This window comes from Haliaeetus leucocephalus, unplaced genomic scaffold, assembly GCF_000737465.1.
Source record: "Haliaeetus leucocephalus isolate CR32 unplaced genomic scaffold, Haliaeetus_leucocephalus-4.0 Scaffold157, whole genome shotgun sequence".
NCBI lineage: Eukaryota > Metazoa > Chordata > Aves > Accipitriformes > Accipitridae > Haliaeetus > Haliaeetus leucocephalus.
Genome location: NW_010972593.1, coordinates 961,725 through 988,392, shown reverse-complemented (window position 1 = coordinate 988,392; position 26,668 = coordinate 961,725). Strand labels below are relative to the sequence as shown.

Below are 26,668 nucleotides of genomic sequence, written 5' to 3'. Positions count from 1 at the left end.
CCGCGCGCATTCTTTCCCACGCGTTTTCTCCCCAGATCCCTCATGGGCAATGCCATCACTCAGAGCAGACACCAGCTCATACAAAGAGCTCTACACTCACCCAACCACAGGGGCATCCCGCTTGGGTTTTAATACACCCCTGCCGAGGACAGAATAGATTGAAGATTGCACCCGTGCTCCTCTTGGGAATTGCTAGCTGGAAGCTGGGGTTATTCCCCCTCTTGCTGAGGCAACAAAGGCCACTAAGATGCTGGAACTAGGCTCTACTGCAGGGGCATACATGCCAGAGATCCTCAGGGCCTTGGCTGAATCTCTAACCTTGGAACAGGATGGCATGCAGGCTTCAAGCCATCCAAAGCTCCTTGCAAACTGCCCAGCCAGCCTCATACCCCAGGACAGAAACAAGCATGCAGGGGTTCGAATCACATTTTTCTTCATAACAAACAGCTCAGTTGTCCTAAAGCAAGGAAAGATCTCAAGCCACCAGCTTCCTCTTCGCTGTGGATTTCTTTGTGTGTGGGATCCCCAAAGATGCATGCACAGATCCCAGCACATGGCACACATGGTGCACGAGTTTGTCTTCCTGCTCATGCTCACATACCTACGCAGGTACCTACAGGCTTGTAACAACACGGACTTACACACATGCGGTCAGGCGCCCACATGCCCATACAGCCACGTTGCTCCTTCTCCCGTGCACACACACACACACCCATGCACGACTACCTTTTTACATGCATAATTGTGTCCCCACGCTCCTCATGTGCAGATCAGACAGTCACAGGCTCACCCCATGCAGACAGACAAAGACATGAGCAGGAACAGGTACCCACACAGTCACACAGTGACATTCCCACTCATGCACCGGTGAAGGCTGACAGGCACGACCACGTATCTACAAATGCTCACATGCATGAACGTGACACGTGCCCACATTTGCTTTGCACACATGCTCAGACACTCTGTTACGACTGTGCACCCAACACGTGCCTTGCACATATATACACCCATGCAGCAGCTCGCACGCTTGTGCATGCACGCTCCTACAAACATGCAGTCGGGGAACCCACGCACTCACTCACGCAGGCGTGCTCACACTCTCTTACATTTCACCGTGATCTGAGCAACGGCTTCTATGACTCCCAGACTGGACATGGCCACACACGTGTAGTTGGCTGAGTCCTTGACATCCGTGAGCTCCAAGACATTACGGCCCACAGGCATGTCATCTTCAGGCGTCAGGTCCTCTGCTCCCTGCATCCACTTCACGTATGGCATGGGCGAACCCACGGCCACGCAGGTGATGTTGACGTTGCCACCGGGCATGATTTCATGGCTGACGGGTAAGATGGAGAAGCGAGGGGCCACACGGCGAACTGTGGATGAGACGCACAGAGGTAACAAAAAACAAAACAAAACAAAACAAAAAAAAAACCAAACAAAAAAAGAAAGAAAGAAAAGAAAAAGAAGAAAAGGGAGAAAAAGAAAAAAGAGCAAAAGATAATTTAAATATAGATGGGGTTTGTCATCATTTATTTTCTTCCTTCATTAAAAACAAAACAAAAACCAAATAAATTAAAAAATCAAAAACCAAAAACCAAAAAAATTAAACTTCAAATAAATTTTTACTTCACAAACAATATATAGAATATAGACATAAAAGCGATATTTCATAGCAACAGGGTTCCATTGATCAAGATTAGACCCATCACAGCACAGATAAATACACAAAAATTTATTAGTAATTTCTCATCTTTACTGGCAAGAGCTGGCATGGCGAGCGTCGAAAAATCTCCTCCACAGCCGCTGGGGCCCCCAGCTCCCCACTCCGCGCCCCGGGAAACCTGCTCCTCCCCTTTTCCAGTGGAGTCTGACTCCCATATCACCTTCTCCCACATCAAAACAAAACAGCCCCTCCACCACCACGGCCTGAAATGGTCCAGGTCCCTCCTCCATCTCCGGAGAGGGGCCCTCTCCCACCGGCCGCTCCGTGCCCGAAGGATGCTGCAGAGGTGGGGTGGTGGCGAGGAGAAGGCTGGGATGGAGATGGAAACTTCTCAAGATTTTGCCTTGTTGGACCCAGAGAATTCAACAAAGAGAGAAGTATCACATCCCCAAATGCCAGAGAGACACCACTTGAAAAGTAAAGAGGCAAAAATATAAAAACTGGGAGGAGAGGGAGTCCCCGGAGCGGGACAGAATTTAGTTAGTGTCTGCGTGTGAGAACCGTCCAGAGGGAGGCAGTCCCCCTGGAGCGAGAAAGAGTGTGGAAAAGATGAGAAACTCTAATGAAATTTTTGTGGTTTTCGGGTATAGAAACCCTAACGAAGCCTCTTTAAGATCTGACACGGTTCCATCGATAGATGCAGCTCTCAGAGTCACAAACATCATGCAAAATAGGTAAAAAAGAGAGAGAGGAAAAGATAGAAAGAGAAAGAGAGAGGAAATGCAGAGAAATATACTTTATGGGCGGCTAGCAAATGCCCACATGGATACTGAATAGAAAGTGAGCGACAGAGAAAGAAAGGAAGACAAGGAGAAGGAGAACAAGGAGGGGAAGGGAGAAAGAAGAGAGAGAAAGAGAGGGAGGGGAGGGGGAAACCCACTTTAATGCTGCATACTTTTTCTAGCTGATGTGACCCAATGTGGTGGCTCACATTGTCACATCTCAGCCCTGGCGGAATAATAAATAGAATAGAATTAATAAGAAAAACAAGGTAATGAAACTTTAACGTTGAGAAAACAGTGACATGTTCTGTGCATCTCCTTAGCAGAGAGGTGGATGCAGCTTCCAGACCTTACACAGTAAGAACATGGACGCAAAGGGGAGGGTGCGGTTTCCTTGGCTCCATTTTCTGAACTAACTGGGCTGGCTGGGTGGCCGAGGTGGGTGCTCTTCCTTAGGGGTGAAAGCAGGAGAACAGACAAAGGAGAAACGTTAAGTGGATCAGAGGGGCCTTAGGGAGAGAGCTGAGGGCAAGGTCCCATCCCGCAAGCAAAGACAAAAGGATACAGACCCCGAGAAGATGCAGGCACAGCAGCAGACTAAGGAGAAAAGGAGTGCAGGATTCCTCCAGCTTCAGAGACAGCCATGCAGTCAACTCCCCTCAGGTAGGGTGAGCGAGGGGGCAGGAGAGTTAGGAGTGCTGGGGGCCTGAAAAATATCTGTCCCTGCTGTCCTGTTCCCAGATAACCCCTCTGAACAACCTCTCTAACAAATCAGTGGCAACTGCATCCATGCAAAAGCAATGCAAAGGACATCAGAGCTTAGCCTGCCATTGCTCTTCCCAAGTCCTAGTGCCTTCAGATGTCCCCTGGAACTGATGTCTTGGGTTTTTCCAGCATTTATCTTCCAGCCCACTTCCCTGGCTCCTGCTCAACATTATGATCTTTTCAGATGGGAAGGGCGCTGCCAGGGGAGGTAGTAGCCGTTTTCCATTTACTGGGGCTTTGTTAAACAAAAGCCAAATATAGCCCCTGCCTCTTCCTGCAAGCTGGCAAGGAGGTGTCTTCATAGAAAGGTGTGCTCTTCCCATCATGTTATCAGATCCTTTCCTGCATGGTTACCAGAACCCAGGAACCAGTACTGAGAGGCAAGGAATAGAAGACTTCCAGATTTGCGGCATTAGGAGCTCAGAGATGTCAAAGGAGAATTCCTGCATGCATGATTTGCAAAGAGAATGGATAGCATGCTCTCACCTCCAATGTAGCTGGGGAGGGGACTGGACTGGGGAGGGAGAGACTGCAAACTCACCTGGACACTAAGACTAGAAGATGGCTTTCTGCTTAGAGAAAGGTGTAAGGAGAGTACCACGGTATTCGCACAACCTCAGACACCAGCACTGGCTCAAGAGACCAAGCAACATGCTCCTTTCTCCCTCCTGTCACACCACTATGGAAGACTTTTAGCCCTAGACATGAGGGTACGTCCCTGTTGCCTACTCCGTCTTTCTGTCCACTGTCTGCTTCAGGAGGTACCGCATTTCAGAAAATGGAGCCATGTGAAGACCACACCAGTCACAATCTGAGACAACATGGAGAGAACTCGAAAAGAAACAAGTGGGGTCAACATGCAGACAGATCTGGGGTGGGGATGACTCTTTTGAGGAGGGGCTGATATGTAACCTTCTGGAGAGGGGAGGCAAGGTGGGAAGAGGTGAGGAGAAATGGGGAGACATATGCCGGACAAGATCCGGTCAGCAAACAGCATCAACAGCAACAAACAACGGCAGGTGGGATGCAAACACTGAGTTGTCATGGAAACAGAACAAGACAATTAATTCAAACCGAGGCTAATCACAAAGAAATAAAACCGAACAAAAAGAAAAAGTAAAAAAAAAAAAAAAAAAAAAGAGAAAGGAAGAACAAACCAGAATTTAATAACTGAAAAGCATCATTTGATGTATGTGGAGTGCTGAGAATCGGAGTCTGAAGGGAACAGACTGCTGCTGTCTGTGTGGTTTTGGGCAGGGAAGGGAAGAGATCCACTCACAAAACACAAGCTCAGGGCCAGGGAGCCGGAGCCGTGCAGAGCACGCTCACGAACAACTGCAAAGCAATTCTCCCCACCCTCCTCACAGTACCCCGGGGTTTAGGTCAGCTTCATGGGGTCTCAGGGCAGCATTACTTTTTGGCTCTTTTAACGGCATTTGTCACACTTAACTAATGGGAAGCAACCAGCACATCTGGATGCCAGCCCAAAACAATGCGCATTCTGCGAAAAGGGAGAATTTGGATCAGGGTTAGCAGCAGGCTAATGCAAGACCAAAACAGGCAGTAGCACTTCTGTTGTGCATCCTGGTTTAAAAAAAGCTACGCACTCCTGTGTGTGCACAAATATACAAACATCCACACACCAGTCTAGGATGTGAAAATAACTCCAACGTTAAATGGTGGAGACCTCGGAGAGTCCCTAGATACATCCCTGCTATGGCTCAGGGCTGTGACAACCTCATTTACTGTAACAGGAAATACTTATAGGGCTCATCTCTGGATACCAAGAACCATCATGCTGCTGTTCATTTTAATTGCAGTACCACTCTGATTTGGCTCTTGACATGAGATTTGTCAAGCTGAGAATCTCTGGGTCAGCGTTTAGGTCAGGGCCTAGGAGGAGGAAAGCGGTGGTGGGAAGAAAGCTTGAAGTGCCGCTAGAGATTGAATCAAGAACAATTTCACCTCTGGATCCAGCTGGGTTTCACACACAGCAGCTGTAAGAGTGAAATTTTACATGTAAAAAATGCGGTGAAGAGATTCCTTCCATTTTGCTATCCAGCACATTCAAAGGACCAGAAAGAAAAGAACAACAACGCTCTCTGGAAAGGAAAAGCTGGGATGGGGCAGTCAGGGCTCTACTTTATAGACATTTATCTAATAATTTTACCAATTTCTGGTTTCAAGAAGCACCCTCCCTGAGCTTCAGGGATGTTTGGTTTCCATGACAGCTTTGTCAGACCTGTTTTACGAAGCCAACCTTGCATGCATACACGTATGTGCATGCTCCATGTGCATGTGCAACATCTCCCAATATACACACACAAGCAGGCACACACAAACACACATTTTCAATGGCCAAAAAATTCTCAGGAGCTTTTTTTCAAACAAGGATACAGCTTGTTACTGATAGAACCAGATTTTAGAACTGGAGCTGGACATTTGTGATGCAAGTCAAACTATTTCAATGCAGAGAAGCCATTTCTGAGACACAGAAAGATTTCTTAAGTGCAGTTAGTTATGAGTCTGTTTAATATTGTCTGTTGGATAAGTATTTCACACAGGCAAACCTGCACCCCAAATTCTGCATAACATAACCTTCACTAGAAACAGAACAGATCCGTAACTTTTCACACCCTTGTAAAGCCAATTGGTTTTGTTGCTGCTCACGGATGCAGAGAGGTTAACCCAGTTTGTGTTCTGTGAGTGGCGTTTTCGGTGCATTATTCTTTCCAACAAGAAGGTACCGATCAACATTGCTAAGGTTCCCCACCACCACCACTCAGTTAAAAAGAGAGCTGGGGTCCACAAGGTGAGAGATGTTTTTGAAAGGGACAGATTTACAGACCTGATCGGAAGAGACACTGGGAGATCCAGGGTTGACTTTTGCAACACCAGAATCCATCCTTAAAATGAGTTCCCAGGACGCTGCTAGTGAGAGAAATCTGAGGACCAACCAACCAGTTTGTGCTGAGGAAACCCACCGGTTCCACTTTTTAAGCCCCTTCCAGATTAGCTCAGGGAGAAAAATGTTGGAGGAGGAGCGAGGTGGGGAAAGGAGAACGTACTGGACAAGAACCCGTCACTTCAAACCCCGATTCACATTAAACCAACTAAAAGATAAACAGATTTTACATCTTAAAGAAGAAATTAATTGAAAAAGGAAACAAAAGAAAGTGAAGTGACTGGTTGAAAGCACCAAACAAAACCAAATGGTATTAAACATTTTGACACTCAGCAAGCTGCTGCTCCAAATGAGGTGAGAAGGCGGACATTATTGGCCATTTTGGTGAGACAGGAGTCATTCCGTCTTGCTCCAAAATGAGGAGGGGGTAGGGGAAAGGGTGCCAAAATAATGTGCAGCCTCTACATTATTAGTGAAGCTTAGATTACACCTGTCCTCCCCTCCCAAAAGGTGGTCCGTCCCTGCCCCTGTGCTGTCCGTGCAGCCGCCTCTGCCTTCTCCCTCTCCCATTCCAATTGCAAGTTCATTCCGCTGGGGCGAGACGCTGTTCGGGTTTGGATTTCCGACCTCCGTCCCTCCAGAGGACGAGATACTTCCCTCCTCATGCCCATCTCCTTCCTAATTTCCTTCACGGTAAATAAAAATAAATAAGTAAATAGGTAGATAAATAAAGAATGAGACCAAGGCTTGGATTTGGTCTGGAGGAAATCCATTACCTTCCCAATCATCGTTACTTTTCCACTTAAAAAAACACATTAGTTGAGTGACAGGCTGGCTGAACATCTCTGGTCTTTTGTAATTCTTTTTTTTTTCTGTTGCTTTTTACAGGATTGAGTATAAAATAATCTGAACCCAATTGTTTTTCAAGCAGCTCTAACATTAAACACAGACTTTACTATTTTATTTTTGTTATTTTAATTTGACAAGGTGTAATCTAATTTTTTCCCCTAAAACAAAGAGAACAGCGATGCAAAAGGTGTAAGAGACACAGGCAGGCAGAGATTTCGAGATCAGTACAGCACAGTGTTCCTGCAAAGTGCCCTCTATAGAGAGATATCCATATATATCCATATATATACAGTTTTGATTTTTTCGTTTTGTTTTTTTTTGGGGGGGTGGCTTTTTGTATCCATTTCCATTTCCTGATACCCTTGAGAAATCCTTCTGCAGAAACACAGCAAAGTTGTTTGTTTGCTTTGTTTGCTTTTGAACTAGAATTTCAGAGCTGAGGACACCCCAAACACGGACAGGGCGCTCCCCCACCCATGGAAGTGCTAACATAATGCTTAAAAATTGTCACAGAACTCTCCCTCCCTAAACTCCAGCACCTGGAAGATGGCACTACAGGGGCACCTGTACAAACTAGCAGTAGTTCTGCCTCCCTCCTTTTCCATTAAAGAATTTACCAATGCTTGTCTAAAAAGTTATTAAAATTCCTATATTTTAAAATATCATTGTTTTGACCTCGCGGCTATTTGTTAAATCTATAGTGCAAGTGAAATTATTTGCTTCTAACCTCTAAACAGTATTGAAAGCGAAAAGCTTACAACCATTCCACTTGTCTATTGAGGGACGGGCTGAGCAACCAGCAGCTCTGGTTTGATGGTCAAATTACATATGAGCCAAACTTAATCCAGGAGCAGGCTACTGGCTAAATTATTTGTTAAATTAGTCACATTTTAATATATTTTGAAGCTTTATTTCCTGAGGTCCTAGGCACACTATTTCTGCATTTTCTAAGGTTTTTATTTTAATGGATTTCAACTAGTTTTGCTATTATACGTTTAGCCCTAGCCTGTTTTCATCTGCGGTCTCTCAATGAGTTGAGGTTTTCCAGAGAGCCTTGAAAAATATTTGAAATGTTCTCAGCAGGACCTGGGCTGCAGAACCTGATTCTGGGTGACTAAGCACTGTACTTGACTCCTGCAGCAGAAGAGGCAAGGCCTAAGCAGGCACAGCAAGTGCACTGTGCTGTTTTAAATGCCTGCTGAACCATTTAAAACTCCCTGAGCTTGAAAAGCGCAGAGCAACAAGAAGCTCAAGCGAAGGGGAAAAAGGATTATCCCTGCAGCACCACAACTGCTGCCTTTTGTGACTCCTGACAGGGCACCACTGTGTGAAAGAGGGGAAAATTTTTAATTCTGGTAAATTCAACCATGACAATTTGTCCTGTACCAACAGCAGCAGCTCTGCATACTCAGAAGTTGCTAAAGCACAGCCCACACAGCTCTACGGTGCATTGTTCATTCCTCCTTTCCCTTTGTAATATGGAAGAGCATGCAGAGACGCTCCGTCCTTACATACAGGGCTCTATCTTGAGCCAAGCAGCTGGCTATTTGGATCAAAACAGAGCAATCAAGGTGGAAGTCTGAAGCTTTCAAAATTAGGAGGAGAGCTACAAATTGCTCCGTTTCAAGGGGGCGAAACAGCTGTGGCCATAGATGCTGGACAAGCAGACATATGCCCTCTCTGGGGCAAAGCCTGGACCCTGCATGTGTTGACTCACTGATGCTTGGGGAGAAAAATACCGTCAGGTATGAGCGATTCAACCTGGGTTTATCCACCGAAGTGGAGTAAGCATCTCAGCCCTTTTGGGCAAGATTCAAAGCCTCTTAAAAAGGCCAAAAATGTTTCCCTTCCATCCCAGCTGAAAGAAGGCCATGCAGCTCTCTGCATGGAAACTATACACAGACATTTGCCTTCTGATTAGCTATGAGAACTGCCAGGCTCTCAAAACGGCCTCCCCTGTGCTAAGCAAGTCCCTGTCGCTGTGCAAGGAGAGGCATGAAGCTCTCAAACACCAGCAGTGAGACAGACATCTCTTGATACACAGGACTTTGAATCTGTCCTTTCCTGCAGTCACTATGGGCCAGAAGTTTGATAGCATTTGTGGCCCTAGGGACACAGAGAAGCATCCAATGAGACTTTTGAAAGCCAGGTGAGTTGTATAGCTCCCATAAATATCAGCATCCCCGTCTTAAGGCGTGCTGACTTGCCCGCTAGAACCGTGTCTTTCTTTTCACTGACTTCAGGTGAAATCTGGACAACTGGCTCAGACTAGAAACTGTCATACACCCTAGGCTGGTGGCACAATTCATCTTGCCTACTTCTGATTTGCTTTTGTGGGTCTCCATAAAGATGCTTCTGCATTCGACCTTGGAAATTCCCTGTTAGCAGACTCTTTCTTATTTTGGACCATGGCATGATCTGATCTGTAATAACACACAAGGCAAACCCTTAACCAATAATTTCAAGACCATGCCCAGAACTTCTAGCAAACCATATGAGCTCTTTCAGCCAAGTATCAAGTCTCTATTTCCTCGCCCAGTGTCATTCCAGTCTATCATGACTATATTCAATTTAGCTTTAGTTTATTGTTGTTGATGTTATTATTATTTTTATTGGCTCTTAAGGAAGAATTTAATCTTAAAACCTTCTCAGATCACAAGAGATTCTAGCAGCAGCAGTGCAGTTTGGACATGTTAGAAATACTTTATAAAATATAAAAGAAACAAATAAAAAACAATGGTGTATAAATCCCTTTTTAATTGCATCTAAATCCTGAAACTCAAACTCCTATTCATGAAGGAAAATCCTGTAATTAGTAGTGATTATCACCTTTTAGTCCTAGGCAGGAGGGAGGTGGGATGGGAACACCTCATTTCAAATACTATTCCTTCTCTCTTGCTCTTTTTAAATAGAACAAGCCTTTTTTTCTTCTTCTTTTTTTTTCTCCTCTTTTTCTTTAAATAGAGCATTGGGGCTGGGGGATATCTTTTGGCTATTGTTGTCATCAAAGTTAGAAGAGCCACAGCTGGCCACTTCAGAAAGACAATATCAACAGTGCAGCATTTCGGAGTGGTACCCTTGTATCTAAGGGGAGAGGGGGAGAGACTTGAAAGGGGGAGGGGAGAATACCAGCACTGAGGGTCCGAGCACTGAAATCTCAGCATTTTAAGAAAAAGAGAAGGACAGACAGAGAGAAAGAGAGAGATAGAGAAAGAGAGAGACAGATACTGTGTCAATACTGCACTGGATTTCTCAAAAATCACACAGCTTTAATACCTGTACACTAGGAAAGCCACTCCTTTGGTAGATTATTGAGTAGTGAGGACTGATGGGCAGAGGGAAATGCATAAACAGGGAAAGGAAGGGCATTCAATTCTGCAAAGGGCAAAAGCACCAAGCATCAATGGTACAACTAACACACTGCAAAAAACCCACCTGTTTACTATCCCATGTGGCTCACCCACTCAGGATGCACACATGGGAAGCAACAGAAGCTTAATGGGGATAAACAGGGAGATGAGAAGAGGGAAAAGAGGCATTTTCAGCTAGAATGTAACTTGTCAGATTTCTTGTTGCTGTTTACAATAGAGATGCAGCTGCCAGATGCGTCCCAGCAGCCTCTTTGTATCTACCACTGCTGCATTTCTCTTCCCACGCTCCTTTAGAAAGGAGGGCTCTACCTTCTCTGGACCTGGCTGGTTTTCAAGGTGCCTGTAGCCAGGCAACAATGGTTAAATGGCAGGGAAGAAAGAAGGTAAATGGGGAGAGGCAGAGCCATGAGATCCAGCTACCCTTCCGCAGAAGGCGGCTGGCTGGCTGCCCTTCGTTTCCAACACTGCAAGGACGAGGCATCACCCTCCTACAAGGGAATCTGCCAAGCTCTGCTGGTGAGACAAGGCGCTGCCTGACGATGGGGCTCTCCATGCACACGTGGGTGCTAAAGGAAGGACAACTGCGTGTGATTGAGTAACACAGCAGGAAGCTTTCTGTCTGTACCCATCCTGGGCTGACAGCAAATGAGCTCCCGTACGCAGTGTCTTTGGTATTACTGGAGGGAAATGGCCAGTTCTGCATCGCTGGGGTAGCCCTTCAGAGCAGGGATCAGGGTTTTTCTTTGTGTGCAGGATGTGGAACAAGAGCCACACCTCCAAGAAATACGTAAGTAATAATGTGACCCAGGGTCTGCTCTAACTCTTGGAACGACACCCTGGCTTCTTACCATCTTTTCCACTTCCCAGATCCCTCCCTCCCCCCAAAACAAAGGCTTGTCCCAAACAGCAGGGCTTCCATGGACAGGCGTTAGAGCTGTGTGACTCCTTTCCTCCTGGAGGGATTGAGGAGTTCAGTTACCACCGGGTGGGCAGGAACACTGGCTTCTCACAATGCGTTTGGAATAAACTACAGCACAGCATAACCAATCAAAACTGAAATAGGAAATCAAGAGAAAGCAAAAAACCCAACGGAACAAAAAATTTGGAAAGTAAGAGTAAATCCACTTCAAATAAACCAGAATTGTAAAAAAAAACTATACATATTTATATATAGAAAAAATAATTCATAATTAATTTAAAAAGTGGCATGCAAAGAAGATTGTTACATTCTCCTATCATGCATCAGGCCCAATGTCCAAACGGCAAGGTAACCATGACGACAAAAAAGTGCAAGAACTCAGCAACATTACCAAAGGATGCATAGAGAGGCCCACAATGCAACTCAACTCATCTCTGCGAGACCCGGGAACGGGCGGGTCTCGCTCATCTTAAAGATTTCTTGCTTTTTCTCTTTTTTTTTTATTTTATTTTTTTATTTTTTTCTCTTAAGAATGTAAAAATGTGGGTAAAGAAAGTAAAAAAGAAAAAAACCACACCAACCTTCTCGTAGCTCTGAGGGATGTTAAGGGGGTTTGATGCGGAACACAATGACATGAGGAGAAGAGAAAAATAGGGGAAACACAGAGAGAGTAAAAAAAGGCCTTCTCAAGGCTGTCAGCTGCAAATTGATTGTTTTTTTCTCTTAACCAAAATAAAAAGAAAGGAAAAAAAATGAAGATAGTAACGACCCTCTTTCCTGCCTTCCTAACTTTCCCCCTCCCATCCAGCTAGGCACCTTCTGTTTAAGAACCACCAAGCTCTTTACAGAGGTCAGACTGTGAGCAATCCTAATTCAGAATCAGCACCCGACAGAGGTGCCAACCCCAGAAAGGAGTTCTCAGTTCTTTAAGTCCATCTGCTCTTTAGCGAAGGGGGAGCGGAACCTGTACCAGGCAGAGAAGACCCGGTACAAAGGAGATCCCAAGCTGGAAATCCGCTCCCCCAGCCCGTGCTCCCACCAGCCCCCACACCCGGCCCTGCTTGCACTAACTCCACAATGGGACTGAATAAGGAAAAAGAAATAATTAGAAGAAGAAAAGAAAAGCAAAACAAAACAAAAACATTTCCTTGCAATGTTAAAACTTACAACTCCTATCCCAGGTGTTCTATAGAGACAAGCATGTTATGGGAGAAACAAGTCAATTGGAAACACAAGAGTGTTCAAGACTCTTTTAAAACAAAAAACGGGAAGAAAAATGTGCATGAACTTTCCCTCCCACCAAAGCAAATCCATTTCAGAAATTTGTTACCTTTCCACGATATTAACACACAAGAAACAAGGAATTAAACAGCATGAAAAACACCCAAACCACAGGCCGAGCTTGCTTACACGGTGTTTTCTGCACTCTCTCGGCCGGCTAATGCTGGCTTTGTTTTTCAGGCAGGCCTCAGGTACACACAGGCTAACTTGGATAGAAAGAGGGCTATCCACCTGGAGCAGACTCTTATCCAGGTGCGGAGACAAGCAACTCCATGGTTACAACCTTTGTCTCCTGGGTAGTTTCCGAGTGGCCAGAAAGATAGCAGATATTTATAAATAAAAGAATAATGAAAAATCCCCACGTTTTTTCCTGTTGTTTTGTTTTTGTTTTTTGTTTTTTTTTAAAAAAAAGAACCCAAAACATTCCAGCTAAGCTGTCTGCAAAGGCTTTAGCCCTGAATTAGTGTCAGATCCAGATTTACACTCCCAAAAGAAGAATTTTGGGGCCCAGGCAACAGGGCAAATTTCAAACGCAATTTTCCAGCTGGCCACAAAAGGCTATTTAAAAATTTAGCTTGGAAACATTAAATTATTAAAAGCCTTCTCTCCATGTGCATGTGATTTAGTGAGCGTGAGACACGAGAGAGAGAGAAAGAGAGAGAGAAAGGAGTGCACACAGGAGCATGGCTCTGCATTTGACTGCAGAGTTAACGTGAGTGTAGGTGGGAGGCGCTTCCTCTGTCGATGGGATGGAAATGGGAACAGTTTGCTGGGATGTAACTTTTCTTTTTCCTCCCAATGGTATTTTTCTTTTTTTAAAAAAGTGAGAAGGACCAGCCCTGCTCTCTCATTATCAAAAGGGTTTTGCTGTGGAAAGATATTAAACCAAAGCTACACACAAAATATTACAGGTCAGAGATTAAAATAAAATAACAAAGAAAGGCAGAAAGGCTATTGCCCCGCTGGGTGTGAGAACATCGAGGGGGCATCAAGCAGAAGCCAATCCCCCTGTCATCTGTTCCCCATGCTACATGGGTGAAGGAATCTGTCACTGCAGCAGAGACGTCTGCTGGCCGTCTCCAGCTTTCTGTGAGTCTGTGCCCATGGCCAGCGTTCGTGCCCAAGGAACCAGTGACAAATTACTGCTAGTGAAGGGAAAACCAGCTGGGACTTAGGTGAGAAGTGAGAATGCACCCTCCTGTTGCAATCTGGTGAGATCTGGGGAACAGAGAGCTCAGTGGAGGGGGCTGAGAGGGTCCTCCCCTCCTCTCATACCCACACCAGTAGAACTGAAACCTTCCCACTTCCAGAGAGCAGGGATCCTTTGGGAGAAAAGGGCATTATGGCCTCTTTGCAGCCAAAGCTGTTCACTTCCCTTCTGGGCTCTGCAGGCTGATGCTGGCAGATTCTTGGGCACACTATTTTGAGTCACACTTGACTTCGCTGTGGGTGACACAGCCTTGTATTGCTGCTCTGCAACTCTGGCATGGTAGCTGGAGCCACCAGCAATGGTGAGGAAGTCGGGGTGCACCAGGATCCCCCTGCAAGCTGAGCAGCGCACGGTAAGGATCCAACCGATTAACACCAGTGCTTCCCCTGTGCTCAGGGACAGGATCGAATCAAACAGCTGGGGACAAAAGAAGGCCACGGGGAGGGAGATATTTGCCAGTGTTGTGAGCCGATGCGCTCCCTACCTCTCACGTAAAGGTTAGCAGGGGAGGAGTAGCGCACTCCGGCGCTGTTGCTGGCGACGCATTCATACTTCCCCTGGTCTGTCTCCTCGCTGCTTTCAATCTGCAGGCCACCTGGGAGGAGAGAAGAAGACCGCAGCAAAGACACGATCATCACCATTTTGTTTTGTTTTTAAGAGAGAGCAATAGCGTCAATGTTTTGCTTTTTCCTCCCCTTGGGCTAATACATACTGGGACAGTGCCTGGGGGGGCTTGGGCTAAGAGATCTGGGAGCACCGAGCCCTCTGCTGACATCAGCTAACCCCTGTGCTCAGCGTTACGGCTTGACATGTACGCAACACATACCCAAGAGAAAATTTAATACCCCCGTCTATACTAAATGTTACTCTCTGTACTGAAATGATCAGCAAAAGTACCAACTTTTGTGGCTTCTGCAATGCAGGCATTCTGCACCAGAACTCATGAAATCAACTTCAATAATCCATATTACTGTCATCCCCAGAAATCTATCAGAAGGCAGTTGACTTTCCTTTGCTTGATTTGAAGCAGTGACCATAAAAGCGAAAGGCTTTGTCACCCACTGCCTAGGATCCCTGGAGCATTTTTATCACTGCTGCCTTTGTTTTGTACCTAAATGCCCGATTCACAGGAAGCCTACAGGAGATAAGAGTCAGTGTGAAAAGCACCTTACTGATAGTGAATATTCCCAAGGGAAAACCCTGTAAATACTGCATTGGAACTTCAAAATTGCCTGTGTGGTTTACACCAACTGGGTCAAAAGGATTAAGGTTTTTTTTTTAAACCTGTACATTATTGCAGCCTACAAGAATATACCCAGAGCCCATACTAAACACTCCTGTAAGCAAACATGCAGAGATATGCAGCATGTAACTACATGGAAGAAAACTGCCTCATTTACCTCAGAAGGCTTCATCCCTGCAAAACTCCAGTTAAAATACATACTACATAAATAATTCAACAGGCTATCAAATGTTTTATGTATTAGGAGTACATGATTATACTACAGATATGGACAGAGCTCACATGTGATAAGACTCTTAACTCCCATCTCTGGAAAAAAACCTAAATATGAAAACCAAACAATTCCAGCTCAGCATAATATTACTGATAAAATCTTAAGTAAGAAAAGTGCAAATGATATCATTGTTAGTTGCAGATACAGCCTCTTCAGGAAGGAAAAACCAATGTGTTCAAATGAGAAGGACACGGAGCTCATGTTCCTCTGTGTGTGCATGGGTGAAAAAGGATGCTGCGTGGGAAGACGTGAGGCTGTGTGAGTATTTATGACAGGGATGGGGTGTGATAGTGTGACTCCCGCCAGCATCCACTGTGCCTGGTAGCTCCCAAAGGCAGAACAGATAGGATTAAAAAACCAAAAAAACCCCACCCAAACCACTAAACCAAAGTAAATTCATTTCAAAAGAATCTGTAGGTATTTCAGCATAACAGGAGTTAGAAACCAAACAGACTGAAGCTTCACACTGAGACACCAGCTGAGCATATTTCATACTGAATTACAGCTTGAGCATGCTCTGTTATTGGAAAGTTCCACTTTGGTGGAGAGCTGGTCAGTGAGTTTTCCTTGAAATTTCTGTTAATTTGGACAAATCTGTGGGTTGCTTCCACTGGTTCCAGACAATTTTTTTGTGTGGCCCACAAGCATTGCTTGTCTGAGCGTACACAAGGGGAGATGAAGCCACATTGCAGAGCAGGAACAGAACCATGAACTGCAGGCAGGCAGCTTCGTCAGGGGAATACGGACTCACCCCTTTCATCTTGACCACTGCAGCTTTGCTGGTGAATGCAGTGGTGGAAATTATGCTGAGAGAGGTCAGTCAGTTTTCAGCACTTGTCAGGAGCCAATAGAGATGATGTGTGAAAAAGTAAATCTCACCTACAGCACCTCCTGTTGCTTTTACCAGCAGAGAATTATGGACTTTTAAATTTGCCAGCATAGATAAAACCAAAGCAGGGTCTTCTAAGGGTTGCACACCCAATTCCTGCTGATTTTCCATGACAGCTTGAGGTCTAGTATCTTTTTGGCTCCATTAAAGAGACAGTGCAGAAGCTACTTACCACTGGTATCTTTCCCAGAGAAACCTAAAGGTAAGAGAGTGAGGAGGAAGGGGAAAGAAGGCTCTGAAGCCAAACAAATGAGTATGCTGAGATGGTAAGTGCTGAAGTTCTGACTGAGCAAGGATTGGAAAACTTTCACCACCACCAGTGGCTCAGGAGCACTTTGCACCAATCAAGAGAAGGTCCTAAGTATTTACCAAGCTTTGATAGCATTTAATGCTCAAGATAAACTTCAGTCTTTCACAGTCCTGGAGAGATTAGCTCTTAAAACTCCACCATAAATCTGAGGCAGTGCAGCCTGAGACGTTATTAGAGTAACAGTATCGGTATTACTAAGTGCACCCAGCAAACAAAAAAGGACATTATAACCATACATAAAATAAAGACAGGTATAAAAAAGAAATATCCAGAGGTAAAGCAGGACAAGAAAACATAACAACAACAACAATCTGTATTGAGCACAGGTCAATGAAACAGGAACTGAGTGAAGAGAAGTGTTTGGAGAGTGGGTGAGTGAGTGAGCTGGGGGTGTCTTACCTCGGATCGGTGTACCTTCTGCAAAGAAAACAAAGAAAATAAGTGAAAAGACTGTAAAACCCCAAACACCTGGACTGCCCGTGGGAAAAGGACCTGAGTCAAGGAAGACAGTTCCCAGTAGGAAACTTCCTGTTCTACCTCATCTTAAATTACAGGGACAGACTGAAGATGGCTCGGGGTACTTAAGGTGGGGATGCCCTTTTTAAAGCAGTCCAATTCAGCTGGCTGTTTACAGAGCCTCCGTGGCACTTGGCTTGAAAAGTCTTAAGACTGGCTCCATTTTGTTGCTAAGAATGCCAAGAAAATCTTCAAGCTCTCAGCTAACATTACTGTTTGCTACCTGCAGAACATATGATGAACCTGCATTTATCTTCATCACTCCTGGGGAAAAGGGTTGGCATTATGGCCATGTTAGCCAGGGACATCCTGGTACCCTGCGTCACATTAAGAGTTGCAGGTTTGAGCCCACCTTTGCTAGCAAATTCCTAGTTCCAAACTTTAGTTATTGGCACAGATGTGCAAGGAATTCAATGCATGTCCTTATCGGGACCTTCAGTTATCCTTCAGTGGCTCTGCACAGAGACTGAAGCCAGATGCTCTGCACTAAAGAAGGCCATGCTACTACTGTACAAGTGAAAGGGCTACCTCTTGCAACTGCTCTGGAAGCCTCGCTAATGCCAGCGCAAGAGGGAGTTGTATGGAGAGAGAAGAGTCCTGCTACACTTGCCTGTTGACTGCATCTCCCTTGAGTTATTTTTACTCAACCCCCCTCCAGTTGTCCCTAAGTGCCTAACATAAGTCTTCTGCCTAGGCAGGTCTCACAGATGAGAGGAAGTGACGTTGTGGCTGGTGAACCATGCCACTGGCAATGGTAAAATCACTGTCCCCCCGTCTGACCTCCTGAGGTTGCAACCATCTTCCTTTGAAAACACGGCAGGTCCTTTTGCTCACAGCGGCATTCAAACTTGTCACACAGCTTATCAAAGAAGGGGTTTTAGTTGGTTGGTTTTTACCCCAATCCTGAGAACAGGGCAGATTCCGCAATTACAAGTATTGCCTCTTACTAGGGAGAAATGCAAGAGCTTCTCTGCAATGGTAACAATGCTGTCATTCTGCAGCACCTCCCAGCCAGGGCTCATATAGCATGCTGCATGATAAGTAGCAGCCTTACACTCTGTCCTCTCCCCCAGTGAGGTACAGCAGCATTATCACCCCCGCTTTACAGATGGGGAAACTGAGGTAGAGGTGAAGCAACTTGCCCAAGGTCACAGAGGGAAGTCTGTGGCAGAGGCAAGAACAGGAGTCAAAGCCTCCTGTGTGCCAATCTTCTGCCTTAACCACCAGAAAACCCCTTCCCTCCTTATCCTTCAGCCCTGCTCATTCTTGTGCTGCGGTTCAATCCTCCATTTTCAGGATAGAAGGTAAAAATATATAGATACTGATTACAGTTCACCTTTATTTTTCAAAGGAGATGAGGGAAGAGAGGTATTATAGTGTTAGGATATTAGATTCTAGTTATACTCAGCTTCTAGTTAAAAGGTTAGGTTATTTGCTAGAGAAAAGTTAGCATCTAGTTAGGGTTAGGAACTAGCTAAGGTTAATAAAGCAGGCTGGTTAGCTATCAGGACAAAGGTTGGAGAGACAGCGCTTGAAAGAGAAAGAGGTGGGGGGAGCGTGTACTTGGGCAGATCTCCACACAGGAGACAGCAGGAAGGGTTTAAAAAGCGAGCGAGAGAGAGAGACTAAGCAGCAGAGGGTTATAGTTCAATTCAGTGGAAATAAAAACAGCCTCTGATACATCCTTCTGTCTCGAAACTGGAGTGAAAATCTGCCATCTGTGGCACAAATCTGGAACAAGGCTAATGGGAAGAGGGTAGAGGAGGGGAAGAGACCCCAACGTCACCCACTGCTATAAAGCTTCATTGGCCTTGGCTAAGCCTGGCAATTTCCTGCAAAGGTTCACTCTAATTGACAGGAGAAACATGCTGGAAGTTAGAGCTATGTAAGCATACATACAACAGCATACGCTACCTTCTTGGGTCATTGTAGGTTAGTTATTCCCCGTTCCCTCTAAGCATCAGCACTGCCCCTGGAAATAGGCTGTCAGCAGCTCTCGGAGACAGACTGTCTTGGAGACAGTGCTCTTGGAGAGCAAGATAAGCCAAGCAATGCCACCTTGGTCTTTCCAGTTCTAACTTTGGCACACAGAACACAGAGGTGAAGAGCAAAACATGTTTTGCAAGATGCCCCACACCAGGGATGGAGGGAGCAGAATTTGAATCAGAATGAGATCAGGTAACTTGTGAGGAAAGAACAGCAGTTCGAATGGTGGCAGAGACACAGATGGTAGATTTTCACTATTGGAGTTTCACATCTAACCAGCTTCATATTCAACACAGGGGCAGCAGGATGGTGCTAGAAGAGGATATGAAATAGATTAATTATTCTGAAGAATTCTGACAGGTCCTGTAAGATTTGATATAGGGTCGTGGTGGTGGAAGGGAGGCACCTGTGTTCAATAGCTGGCTTGCCTGGTGTCCTAAACAGTGCACGAACAAGTGCACAAGGCTAACCACTGCTCAGGGCAGAATAAGGGCACCAGCTCTGCAGGAAAAGTAAAGGAGGAAGAACTCACACTGGATGCTGACTTTCTGAGTGAAAAGTTGGTTTGGAGATGCCACGTGCTAACTATTCATATGGCCTTCCACAGCCTCCTAGGATCTGGAGATCTGCCTATTTAGGCCAAATTTTGAGGCTGCATAAGCCCAGATGGCCAGCCTAGTGTTTAGCAGCAGAGGCAAAAGGCAGCTTAAAGGACTTGCCTCTGGATTATAAAGGACCAAGATGGTGCCAGGCAGAATACCACATGCGGGTGTCCCCCTCTCTCACAGAGGATGGGATCTGCTCTTCCACCACCCCTTCCTCTGACTTCCCACATATCAAAGCTGCCTACGGATTCTCCAAGCCTTGAAAACAGGGAGAGGAGGACAGTCACCATTGCCATAGTAATGACAGAAAACACATCCCCACCTTCTGTCAGGCCACGTGTGAGAACATGTGTGTGCTATGCTCTTCTCCCGAGGGCTGGAGGGAGCTTTCTATTCTAAACAAGCAAGCAATCATCAAGGGTCTTCTGCAATTTTAAAATGCCGGATCCTGGCTGACAGCTGCAATTGCTACATCTCTATAACAAAAGGGGACTTGGCACATGGAGGAAATGTGACGTGAGTTCTGCAGACAGGCTCCTGGCTTCTCAAGGGACAGAGATGATCTGGAGCAGGGGGAGGGCTTTTCCTTTGCTCAACCCTTTCCCATAGCTGATGACCTGTGATTTACAGCTTCAATTTGAAAATGCTGCACCCCCACCTCTCCCTTCTGAAAATGCCAATAACCCTGTTAGATGTGAAACTCCAAGACCTCCTGCAGGTGTGAACACAATTATCACAGTTCCAGGGTACAAGCTATTGTGTAATTGGGGAATTCCAGGACAACTGTTGCTAAGATACAAAAATCTATCCAATGTTAGGAGGTTAATATTTAGGTGTTATCTTTTTATACAGATATATTAATTATTATTATTATTATTGTTCTTTTTGTAGCCTGCAATACCCCTGCAGAAATTTATTAAGAGGGCAGAATATCCCTACTTGAAAGAGTTAGTAGAAGAAATGCATAGCATGCCTCTTAAGAAGCTGTTACAAAGGAATTAGTTTAAAGGGCAAGGGTTACAAGTCTGGACATTAGCAGGTTTGGGATTTTTTGGTTTGATTTTTTTTTTTTTTAATTGAACAAACTTACCAAAGGTCTCTGAATGTTAAAAAAAGGGGGGAAAAAAAAAAAAAAGAAAAAAGAAGTTTGTTATAGCCAGTTATTTACAAAACAAAAGACACACACAAGACACAAAAGGTTTTAGTGTTTCTATGATGTAAGAAGGTGGCTGCAGGCTGCCTCCCATTATCCCCCCTAGGTGGCACGGCTGAGCAAAGGACATTGGCTTCTTCTTTAAATGTCCTGAGACTGTTTGCATCGGGGTTAAGCAGAAATATCTGTTTCTTTTCCACCACCAAGACCACTTAAACTCTTAGACAACCTGGGTCTCTAAGGCTGAGATGTTCATGTATGCCTAAGGGAAGCAGGAGCCTAGACAGAGGTTCTTCCCATTTGCTTTTGACTAACAATTCAGCTTTTCATTCAGTCAAAACCCCCGAGCATTATAAGATTCCCAATGGCTTGGAAAGTTTATCTGGAGATGGAAAGGAGAAGAAGAAATACTGGATAGAGAAAAGCCACTATGGTTAATGACGTATCACCTGTTTCTCAATTATATTGAAGACCCGTAACATAAATCAGTCCCCGGGATCATGTGAATATAATGACCATGGTCTCGGAGGTCCATTTATATTGCCAGCAAAACGCTCAGTTTTAATATAAATGAGAACCAAATCTGGACAGGGCTACCCAGTTTTGCAGAGCTCTGTGTATGACATTTCACTTGTACCTTTTAATGAGCTAATTTGCATGTTTGCCACTAACTCATACATTGATATAAATTCAGTTCTTAACAGCCTCTGTAATAAAGCAGCACGGATGACATCCTGACGCCTTCGCCTCCAGGGCAGAATCTGGGTGACTGTCCTGTCCTGCTGCTCTCCCAGCCTGTCCCAGTCTCCATCAGGGAGCAATGCACAGATAAGTCTTCAGAGGCAACACAGTCTCTGGCTTCTGCGCTAAATCTGTTAGCACAATGTGCAGCAATGAAGTTGTGACTTACTACCAGGGTCACTCCTCCTCCCTGCACTCCTATTCACAGAGGGCTTGTCAAACACCCGTTAGTTGGGTGTAATTGTTAATCCCCAAGAAGCTGGGCTGGAGTCATACTGACGACCTGTGGGTGAAAGACACTGAAGCTCATCAGCAGTGTCCTGAAGCATCCAATGCCCTAATGTGTGCTAGTGCCGCACTTCTGGCAGCAAAGTTTGTTTTCTGGAAAGATAAATGTATTAAATTAAGTTCTGACTTTAGCAGCACTCACATCGTCAGCGCTCAAACAGGCATTGCCTTGCACATCACACTCAGGTTACAAATACAGGCTTGAATCTGCTCTGCCTTGGTCTTAAAACAACTCCTTTCCACTGACCAAAATATTAACACAGTACAGACGACCCTAGTGTTAATATGTTTTGCACTTTCACAGGCCTTTGCATCACAGAACCATGCAAGTTTTGAAAGGCCATAAAAGTAGATGAAATAGGGGAACTCAGACGTCCTGACAGTCCAGGAATCTGCACTCCCTTTCACACAACCAACAGGTTTCTGCCCCTAAGGACAACAGGGATGCTTCAGGGTTTCACCAGCTTACTAATTCAAAGCAGCTGTAAATGAGATTAATTCTCAGCAGGTATCCTCTGATTTATCAGAAAGGCCAAGGGTTCACTCTGAGGCTAACCAATTCACTGGAATAAAAATGCAGCACTCAGGTGGTTTTAAGGAAAACACCAGATCAAACCCAGTTAAAGAGTGTAAAGGCATTCCAGCAAGATGATAAATGTATTAAAAATAATCTGCCTGTGCATTACTCACACTTCAGATCATGGTCACAGAGCATGATATAATTCTAGTTTACCTCTCATTATTTATGCTGAGTGATTTTTTGCATTTGCATTTGCCTCAGCTGTTAGGATAAAACAGGGAGGTCAATCTCATCTGTGTTTGTGGGATTCAACAATCCATTCTAATTCAACAAAGCAGTTTAAGTATCTGCTTGTAAGTTTGCTTCACTGAATAAGGATGCATTTATGGAGGTGTAGAAAAACTACACTGAATTGGAACTATATGGAATCTTTTCCACTGGTGGCCCACAGAACTAAAACTCTTTATGTAGAATCTTTACTGAACAGGGCAACAGGAAAAACATTCTCTGATGTTCAGATCCAGCATTACAGTAGTCAGAACTGATTCTTCAGAGCCAGCAGAGGTCTAGGCAGAAGTAGTCAGGTATCACTTGACTGGCTGACTTGTAAAACATCTAATATGAACACAGCAACCTCACTTGCTTCACTGAAGCTCCTGCTTTCCCTTTACCTACAACAATGCCATTCTTTTGCCAAAAAAGACTCTTCAAAATGCTCCATCTCGCTTGGCCAGAGGAACGTTTTGAGTAGCTGAAGTGACACTAGTGCTTGCTAGGTCCAACCACACAGATATCTTTTCTCTAGGCTGGGTCAAAGCAGTCAGTCCAAGAAAAAGATTATTTCTCAGGTTAGTTTTTGTCAAAAGGTAAAACTTCCAAAGCTTATTTCATTTTTGCAGCTATCAATGGAAGTGCTTTATCAGTGGCATTCAAAAATAAATACACCTGTGCCCTCCTTGCACACATACACACATTCTCACGCAGTGAACTGGCAGATTTAACAAGTATAAAAACAGCTCCTGAAATGTGAATATTAAGAGATGTCACCTTAACACACACACAAAACAACAAACATAAAAGAAACAAAAGAGACAGATGGACAAGCAGATGGGGAAAGACAGAAAACTGACAAGAGCCACAGAGCTGGGGTACATCTGTTCATGGAGATCCACTCCACGGGCAGTGCCACTGAGCACCAAGGGGTCACTCCAGAATGCTCACAACTGCTCTCCAGCGATGACTGCAGGGACTTGATGCCAGAGAGATCCTGCAAGAGCTGTTCTTCAACACCAGCTTTCAGAGGCTCAATTTACACAAACAGGATCATGTTTCGACAGTAAGAGGTTGCCTGAGCTGTGGACCCTATACCAGGTGTGTGTGGCCTAAAAAGCCATGTCTGCTGTAGCGGTTCTTTCTTCCTCACCCAGTTCTTGGTCTGAGGAGTAAACCCTCAGCCCCAATCCAGTCCTCAGTTTCCCCTCAGCCACAAGAGCACTGTTATCCAGTGAACTAGTTACAGTGTCCCCCGGATGGGAACCACCTTCCCTGCTGGGATTCCCATTATGTCAGCTAGGCAGTAGGGAAGGCCAGGAGGATGGGTTGGAGGGGAAAATACTCCAACCACTCCCTGGGTAAGAACTTCAAGTCCCAAAACCAAAGAAAAGCTAATGCCCCAATCCACACCAGTGGTGCCCATGTCTATCAGCTCTCTCTTCTGCTTCAGAAACCTCTGAGCAGTCTCTTCACATCTCTATCTAGGTCTCAATTCCTCTAGTCTCACACAGAGACCTTACCTGATCTCAGTTGTTTTATCCTCCCATTGCTTGCGCTGGGGTCAACAGGCAGGAAATCTTTAAACCAAGTGATCTCTGGGTCTGGGTTCCCACTGGCTGCACAGAGCATTGTGGCTGTTCGTGTCCGCTCCACCACTTTCAGCTGGGGCCCCATATCAATGTTTGGGAAGCCGGGAGGTAATTGGTCCTCTGGTGGTAGAGAACAAAGGAAGAGTGGTTAAACACGTACGAGGAACCGGGGCAGCTGGTGGAGCTGTTCAACGGAATACACCGAAGAAAGCATCAGGCAGACTTGCTGCCCAGTACTCTGTGCAATGCAATTTAAAACAAGGCTATGGTAAATGGTCCAATAGATGGTTTGTGAAAACACATTATACAGTAAAATTTACCAGCTTGTCCATTTCATGTGACTATTCTAATGTCCCACAAGAAGATTCTACATTTAAATGCAATCTATTAAAACCCTTTGGGGCATGGGAGTAGTCATTTCAAAATTTCTCCAGGTCTTGCACTGAATCCCTCTGTCAGGTAAGTGACTCGCACTTATTTGTTTTTACAGCAGAAGCTGTGCACACATATGGCAAAGATCCCTGCACTGCCGAGTACAGTCTATACACTCACATTTAAAAGGAGCGGTTCATCTTCCCCCTCCAAACCCCACAGTATGAAACAAACTGCACAAGAGAAATAATGAAAGCGACTATGTGAAAAGGCCTGTCAAAGACACAGTGGAAACTAGGAGAGAAAGGAGAGGGAAATATCATCCAGCTGTAGTTACCGGAGGGGACATACATAACAACAGTAAGCCAAGTGCTGTCAGACAGGGTGTGATTTTTAGATTTATTAATTCAGAGTGCTGCTGCCCTAGAAGAAGAGGGACGTGGCACCAGCACCTAAAAGACAGGCTCAGCTGAGCTTCCTGCTTCCTCTCAATCTTGCCTTTGCTTTCACTAATGAGGGTGAGGAGGAGGGCAATCCTAACCAATGCTGACTAATTTGTGATAACTAATACAAAACCCCAGTGCTTCCCCCATAATCTTTGTCACGACCTCCTAACTCGTGTGGAAGAGAGCTGTCTTGTGCTGGCTGATACAGCTCAGGAACATGCCATTTTTTCCCCCCCTGAAAATCAGTCTCTGGGGGAGGGCAGCCTGGAAGGAGGATGCAGGCACCAGGGTGAGACTTCATAGGGATTCTCCATCATTTCAAATGAGGCATGTTGAGGAATCACAGCCTCGGGAATCTAGGGCATTGAATCCATCCCAAAAGCAGGTGAGGGAACAGAAGGAAAATAACAAAGGATTTTAAAAAGGTGGGATTTTTAAAAAAGTAACACACATCACAATCAGCCCCCCACTGAAACCAATGGGAGCTCTCACAGCGGCAGCAGAGATGGGCTGGAAACCCTCGCCTTGGTTGGGAAACATTCCTGCCAACTGCAAACACAACAAGAGCTCATTTCCTACTACTGGCACATTATGTACCAGAAGGAATGGAGCCAAACTACGTATGGCTGAACCCAGAGACGGTGGAACAAGAGAGAAACCCAGTGGCCTTGCTATGGTGGGTGCCTTTTCCTGTACGAGCAAAGCAGAATTGCCAGATCCCAGTACTGCTCTACACAAGCTCCAAACACACGTGATTTGGGTAAGAGCTATTCCACACTGCTGTGCCTCACACTCTATGAAATCTATGAAATCATGAAGGCAGAGCTAAAGGTTTGTGCAATGCTCTGATACCCAAGGCCAAGAAACTCTTGTCTAATACTGTCATTAGCAGTGCACAGCTACTGCAGAGAAGAAAAGGGTTTAAATGCCTCAATTGCGTGTTTAAAAATGCATTGTTTCCTTCCTCTAACCATTGTTGGAGAGTTATAAAGGATCTATTGTGACTCACTGGAGAGTGAAATGTATTAACCACACCTCTCCTCACATATCAAAGGAATGTGACCACAAACAAAAACACATACCATTTTATAACTGCTAAAGTAATACAGATCTCCTAGTATGGACACAGTTGTATAAAGGTGTAGTCATTTCGGTGCACCTGAAGCACCTCTAAACCAGGATATTGCCTTCTAAGTTAGAAACATAAACATCTTTAACTAGGGACTGAACCAAACCTTTGAGTTCTCGGTTCACCCGGCTGTGCTTGGGCATTGTAGGAGTCTCCAAACAGTGTGCGCTCTTGCAGATCACATCTGCTGCAAAACCCCAGCCCCCCAAGAGTAAGCTCAGGACAGAGGGGCCCTGGGAATTGCTTCGCCTTTGCACAGCTTTCAGCCAGGCTTTTACTGTCTTCTCTTCCCTTCTGCTATTTAACCAGGCGGTGGTGTGTTGTTAAGGAGCCGCTGAGCTGCTGCCGCATTGGCTGCAGATGACATCATTATTGATTACTGCTTTTATCCTGCTCCCTGGTGATGCTACTCCACCTGGCTCAAACCCGTGTCCGTTAATTTCATGAGCCAATTCATCCACAGAGATAATAACCCTCTTGACTGGCAGGGGGTGTGTGTGAGTGTGTGTGCGTGTGCACGTGTGTGTGTGTGTTGGGGGAGGCCCGGTACAACTATTATTACTGAGTGTTTCTAATTAAACAAAAA

At 45.2% G+C, this 26,668-nt stretch overlaps 1 protein-coding gene across 1 annotated transcript in view; it reads right to left on the bottom strand.

The window, feature by feature from the left end:
• PTPRS (protein tyrosine phosphatase, receptor type, S) overlaps positions 1-26,668 on the bottom strand; it is a 98,543-nt gene that overhangs the window by 45,747 nt on the left and 26,128 nt on the right. The window contains exons 4-6 of the mRNA XM_010562231.1: positions 24,067-24,255; positions 14,233-14,343; positions 1,107-1,376 (exon numbers count right to left, since the gene is read on the bottom strand). Of these exons, the coding sequence (XP_010560533.1) occupies positions 1,107-1,376; positions 14,233-14,343; positions 24,067-24,255 (570 nt within the window). The remainder of the gene's footprint in view (positions 1-1,106; positions 1,377-14,232; positions 14,344-24,066; positions 24,256-26,668) is intronic.